This window comes from Talpa occidentalis, unplaced genomic scaffold (assembly GCF_014898055.3).
Source record: "Talpa occidentalis isolate TD23 unplaced genomic scaffold, MPIMG_talOcc4v2.1, whole genome shotgun sequence".
In the NCBI taxonomy this organism is placed as follows: Eukaryota; Metazoa; Chordata; class Mammalia; order Eulipotyphla; family Talpidae; genus Talpa; species Talpa occidentalis.
The window spans coordinates 77,898,190-77,904,189 of NW_026555331.1; the positions used below are offsets into that span (position 1 = coordinate 77,898,190).

Sequence of the window (6,000 nt, forward strand, 5' to 3'; positions counted from 1 at the left end):
CAGGGGAGGAGGAGGAAAAGGGATCAGAGGGAGAGAGGGAGGAGCCCAGGGGACTGAGGATGGTGTTGGGTGCATTGGTAAAGCAAACTCTATGGGGGCTACACCTGAGGGGGTGGGGGGAAGCAAATATCGTTTAAAAATGAACAAAGATGTAAAAAATAAAATAAATAAAATAATATTTATATTTATTTATTTTTAGCCTAAAAATAAACACAAGATTTCTGGACCAGGTATCAGTTATTATTACTTGTATCCAGAAATGCACCATTTTCCACGCACTTTTGTGTCTTACGCTTTTTACAGTAAGAGTCGAGTCAGTTGGTTAGGTCTGCGCATAAAAGGGGTTGAATTACAAGAGAGGTACCAACAATTATGAATTTTCATAGGTTAGCTGCCCAGTTGCCACCTTCTCCTGTGAAAGAGCAAGAAAGCTAACCTCCATAACGCAAACAAATATCCTTTGGAATGTAAATAAATATCTCCAGAGGGGAGACAAACTTCGCTAGATTTATAATCTCAATCTCAGAATGGTCTCCAAAGCTATGAGTCTGATAGCCTTTCGAAATATAAACTCTTAGGAGTTCTGGATCTATTCAGTCATCTTTTAACTTCCAAGGTTTGCCCTTTAACCCAGGTTCTAGTTTTCTTGGCTTAGAAAGTCCTGACCATGCAAAAACATGAAAGCATTCACTTCTTCATGATAAGTAGTAAAATTAATTAACCAAGGTATTTGCAGCACTCTTTAACATCTAGCACCTAAAATCTATTTTCAAACTAATTCTGCAGAAGTGCCCCAGAAGCTTCCTATGGGGAGAAGGGACACTAAAGCAGGAGTACAGAATGAGCAGGGCCCTGGACCCCCAATTCCTGCTTCACACACAGCCCCTCTTCTCTCATATTTTGAGCTTCCAAGTATGGGTTTCTGAAAAGGTTCTACCCTCCCCCCTGCAAAAAAAAAAAAAAAAAAATTTGAAATCCACTGGGAAAAAAAACACCCCAAAAATCTTAACTTAAATCCTGTCTTTAGAAACAGGCAAGGTCCCATTTACATGTACACTTCAAATTTATTGGCATGGTATTCTTACTTAAATTATAATAAAAGGCACACCATCACAAAGTTAACCAATTAATTCAGGTACTCATCACAAAGGCTCATGGTTACCAGAAAATGATGTTCCAGCTGTTGATTTCCTATGTATACCATGCCACTTGAAGATAACACTTGTCACAAACAGCATCTTCCACAAAATCACTGCTCTATCCAGGTACCTGTTTTCCAATGCCAGTCCTCGCTAAACAGTGCTACACTTTTCTTTTTGATGGAACTATACCTCTGTTGTTCACAAAAAGTACCCTTTTCTCTTCAGAGAGCTCATACTTAGTTTACAAAGCAGTCACCATAATCTTAAATTCACTATCCCAGTTCACATTTTCACCTCCAGGCAACTCAATATAAAAAACTTCTCCTCTTCCCCTCATCGCTCCTCCCTTCCCCTAAACTCACCACTCAATACAAATAGATGCCTGCTACAGTCCCACTTTCAAAATTTTACATGTTCAGTTATATATTTATATATTGCATTTTGAAAAGACAGACCCATTCACATTTCTGTACTTAGGGAAAAAATAAAAAAATTGGGATTCAAGAAGCAGTTCTGATACTACCACTGCTTGAAATGTGACCTTAAGCAAGTCGCTTAACTTCGCTTGGCTAATGTTTCATCTCTAAGAGAGCAAGGGGCCTGTTCTAAAAATGATCCACTTCCTTAAGAATTTACTCTCTCCCTCTCTCTCTCTCTCTATATATATATATATGTATGTATGTATGTATGTATACAGAGAGAAAGAGAAAGAGAAAGGCACACTGTCTTGAATCACGTATCTCTCAATTTTTTTCTCTGTATTTCTTTCACTGTATTTCTATTGCAAGTTCCTATGTGTAGAAAATAGCAAGATATCACTTTAGGGAAAAACATTTCACAAGTGAAAACCAAGTAAAAAGATAACTTAAGGTATTTCACTCAATTCTGCATATAATTTGCCAATTACAAAAATTAATAAAAGTAATTTAGTGCCTACCACTCTCATTTTTCTGTTCCCTCCCTCAGAAAAATAAACTGGTTGAGAATATAGAAGGTCTGAATGACAGGTGGAAATCGCTGGCTAGTATAATGGGATTCTGTTGCCTGCAAGCTAAATTCAAGAGTGATCGTGGACTACCATTCCCAAATTTTGGAAGAGTAAAGAACGTCTATCAAGTAAATAGTAAACAGAAATTTCAAATTCTAAATAAAATTCTGCGACAGTTTTCTGGTACAAAGTCGTGTTTTATTATACATTAGATGTCATTCCGGGATTATCACATTTTTCTTTTTAACTAAAAGTCTCAAACAATCAAGATTTTGAGTTGGCCAAATTTCGCTTTTAGAAAATCATTATCTCTGCTTCCTAACCACTTCCCAAACCCTCTTCCATTTAACAAGAACAAGAAAGGGGGTAAAGTCCGACATTAGCACAGTCTGTCCACCCAGTTTAAAAGCAGCAGGCTGAAACCCTTTCTGGGTGTACATTTTTTATGTTGTTTGTGACTTGGAGGCCGAGGGGGCTGAGGTCAGGGAGCGAGGCAAGGCGTCCGGCCGGGAGGACAGGGCAGGGGCCAGGCTCGCACGGCCCGGCGCTCTCCCGAGGGTCCGGCCTCGACACGGGCACTAAGCTGGGCGACCCCGGGGCGGCCTGGCAGAGGGGCGAAGCCTGCACAAAGTGAGGGCTCAGGGAGGCGGGAGGGAAAAAACCCGGCAGGCTGCCGCGACAGCAGATACTCGGAGAAAGCGCGGGCGCTCTCCTCAGGACGCGGCGGGAGGAGGGAGGCTGCGACTGGGCGCTCTTTCGCCGCCCGGACCGAGTCTCGGAGGATACCTGACTGCGGGCGGCCGGTCCACAGCCCCCTCCAGCCACCCCGGCCGAAGAGAAAGTCGGTTCTCCGCAGAGCCGCGAGCCTTCCCAGCGCCGCCAGCATCGCGCGCCTCAGACGCTTCAGCCCCAGCCGGAGGGAAGAACGCGGCGCGCTCTGGACCTACAGCCGCCCGCGGCGCCCGCGACACCGCAGACCCCGCCCCCGCCGGGCCCGGCCTCGCCCCGCCCCCGGCCCCGCCCTTCATCCCCGCCCCCCGCCGGAGGCCCGGACGCGCCGGCCCTGACCCCCAAGCGGAGGTCCTCTGGGTCCACCAAGGGCCGCCAGACTCCGAAGGCCGTTCCCGGGGAAAGAAAGGCTCTCCGTCTTTCCTTTATCCTTTTCCTCCCTTATTTCTTGACTTCCACCGCTCTATCTTTACCCAATTCAGTGATCCACTTATCGCGTAGCCCCCTAGCGGAACTTTGGTATCCTCGGAACCAATATGCTGTAGTTGCGGAGGAGCGTTTTGGTAAAGAACCGCCAGTTCGGTCTGAAGGCGTGTTCGGCACAGTTCCGGCGGGAGAATACGGGCGTGAGTGCGTTCTCTGCGTTTTCCGATTATGCGCCGACAGAATTTTCGACCCCCGACTCCTCCTTACCCCGGCCCGGGTGTAGGAGGTTGGGGAGCTGGGAGCAGCTTCCGGGGTTCCTCGGGCGGAGGCGGACCGCGCCCGCCCTCCCCTCGGGACGGATACGGGAGCCCTCACCACACGCCGCCTTACGGGCCCCGGTCTAGGCCCTACGGGAGCGGCCACTCTCCTCGGCACGGAGGCAACTTCCCAGGGGGCCGGTTCGGGTCTCCGTCCCCTGGCGGTTACCCTGGCTCCTACTCCAGGTCCCCCGCGGGGTCCCAGCAGCAATTCGGCTACTCCCCGGGGCAGCAGCAGACCCACCCCCAGGTAATCTTAGCCAGCGTTTGCGGAGCTCTTTCTGTATGGCAGGCACGGTACTGATAATCCTTTACGTGGATTATTTTGTTTAATCCTCTGTGAGCTGAGATGCTATCTTTAGCCCGTTTTACAGGAGTAAACTGAGGCTGAGAGAAGTTAAGTAATTTTCTTTAGATCACCCTAAAATATGACGGAGCTGTACTTCCTGTTCTCGAGCCCTTCTGCTCAGCTTTTAACCAGTACAGAGCCACTCACACCGGAGATTCCCCTAGATACCATTCCGTTGCCAAGGGCCTTCCCAGGTCGTTTTCGTGAATTGAGTCCCCGGTCTCTGGGCAAAAAGTCAACGAATCTCCAGTATATCGCTCCTCTAGATTATAAAATTTTAGGTTGGTACCTTCTTCCTACTGCTGGGCACCTTCCCCCCACCCCTTTGTCTGTTTTCTAACCAAACTGGCATCTGTTCCAGTCTTTCTCAATAAAAAGCCTAGCAATAGTGGAAGAAGTCTCCCATTCCGCTCAGAGTGAATACAGGAGATAGGAGTATATCTGGTGTGTATAGGGTTTCCGTTGTTTATAACTTGTGTGTACTTATTAGCTTTCCAATTTTGTTTTTGTTAAACCCCACTCCCTTTGACCATGGAGCTAAGGTGATAGATAAAATTTCATGAAATAGAAATGTTCTATAAATTTGTAACTAGGGTTTTAAAAAATGCTGTAATTTTTCTCCAAAAAGGGAGGAAATTTTGAGGAAAAATTGAAATGCAATTAGTTTATTTCATCACCAATTGCTGTTTCTGCACAGTTATTACATTAGAAATCCAACAGTATTTAAGGTGACACATTAGTTTAAATACATTTTACACACAAACACTAGATTAAAGAAAGTATGAACTTTGCAATTGGACATATTTAGGTTCCAGAAACAACTTTTAACTTAGCAATGCGCTCCCCACTGGCTTTTAAAGAAGATTATCTCTGCTAAATGTTTTTTTAACTGGTCATTTTTTTCCTAAAGGGTTCGCCAAGGACATCTACACCATTTGGATCAGGGCGTGGTAGAGAAAAAAGAATGTCTAATGAGTTGGAAAGTTATTTTAAGCCTTCAATGCTTGAAGACCCTTGGGCTGGCCTAGAACCAGTATCTGTAGTGGATATAAGCCAACAATACAGCAATACTCAGACTTTCACAGGCAAAAAAGGAAGATATTTTTCTTAATATTTATGAAATTCATCTGGAAGCGTCATGTGTCAGGAACATCTTGGACAAAACATATTTGTGTAATTAAGTTGAACTCTAAGATGGTGACTTTGAATAATTAGTTGGGGCTTCATATTTTTCATTATATGAAGTACTGGTATATTAGAGAAGACATGATAGGATAATTTGCAATATTAAGCTCTCTGGAAGTGCCTACCACATTTTAGAAGATTTACAGTTTCCAGATATTTAACGTTCTTTCCTATGTGATGGACTTTTGTCTTTCAATGTTTTTCTAATGTTTTGAAATAAAACATTTTATCTTAGCTATATTGTGGTTTTGTCATGTGCTAAAGAAGTAGAATTAATGTTTTGTAACCACTTAGAGTTCATAGGTAAATAATGGTGCATGCTACTTTTGCAAATGAAAATATTGAGCTGTGGGCAGTTCTTTATGGGGAAAGGAGTGAAAGGAGAGAATAGATAATTCTATTCATATTCGTAACTATAAATCTATTCATATTATAACCATTCAGTTTGAGAATTCTAGCTTCATATTTTATGTAATGCTATTGTGAAAATGCATTGAGGCTTGATGGAAAGTGACAGAAACCCATTTTGTTAAGTAAAAAGGAGTATTTATACTTATTTAACTGGAAAGGACTAGGATAGAACTATTCCTTGCATAGCTTGATTAAAGTGCTGTGCATCTGAATTTCTCTACATCCCTTTGTATTGTGGAGTCATTTTCTCTTGATGCCAAGGGAAGTGTCTACCAGTGTTTCAGATCACAAAGAAAATATTTCCCAATTCTGTCAATCCCAGGAAAGACAGCATGACCATGCTTAGATCATATTTCTGTGGTCCTGAACCAATAACTATGACCAAGGCAAAATTGACCTGAACCATGGGCTCACCTGTATAGGGAAACAGGGTATCAGTTACCTTCAGCCCAT

At 43.8% G+C, this 6,000-nt stretch overlaps 2 protein-coding genes across 11 annotated transcripts in view; one reads left to right on the top strand and one right to left on the bottom strand.

Moving 5' to 3' along the window:
* Positions 1–3,052, bottom strand: part of SUGCT (succinyl-CoA:glutarate-CoA transferase) — a 793,244-nt gene extending 790,192 nt beyond the window's left edge. For all 10 annotated transcript variants that reach the window (XM_054692302.1, XM_054692300.1, XM_054692297.1 and 7 more), the window contains exon 1: positions 2,917–3,052. In XM_054692302.1, the coding sequence (XP_054548277.1) occupies positions 2,917–3,016 (100 nt within the window). In that variant the 5' untranslated portion in view covers positions 3,017–3,052. The remainder of the gene's footprint in view (positions 1–2,916) is intronic.
* A 123-nt stretch (positions 3,053–3,175) lies between these two features.
* MPLKIP (M-phase specific PLK1 interacting protein) lies at positions 3,176–5,369 on the top strand. The gene is made up of 2 exons (XM_037511122.1): positions 3,176–3,852; positions 4,862–5,369. The coding sequence occupies exons 1-2, from the start codon at positions 3,514–3,516 to the stop codon at positions 5,060–5,062; spliced, it is 540 nt and encodes a 179-aa protein (XP_037367019.1). The 5' UTR covers positions 3,176–3,513; the 3' UTR covers positions 5,063–5,369.
* Positions 5,370–6,000: the final 631 nt, after the last annotated feature.

What these genes read in the sequence shown, in the direction of transcription:
- MPLKIP (XM_037511122.1), top strand. Translation starts at nt 3,514, where the DNA reads ATGCGCCGACAGAATTTTCGACCCCCGACTCCTCCTTACCCCGGCCCG. An exon ending in AGCAGCAGACCCACCCCCAG is followed by an intron (nt 3,853 to 4,861) that starts GTAATCTTAGCC and finishes TTTTTCCTAAAG; the next exon opens with GGTTCGCCAAGGACATCTAC.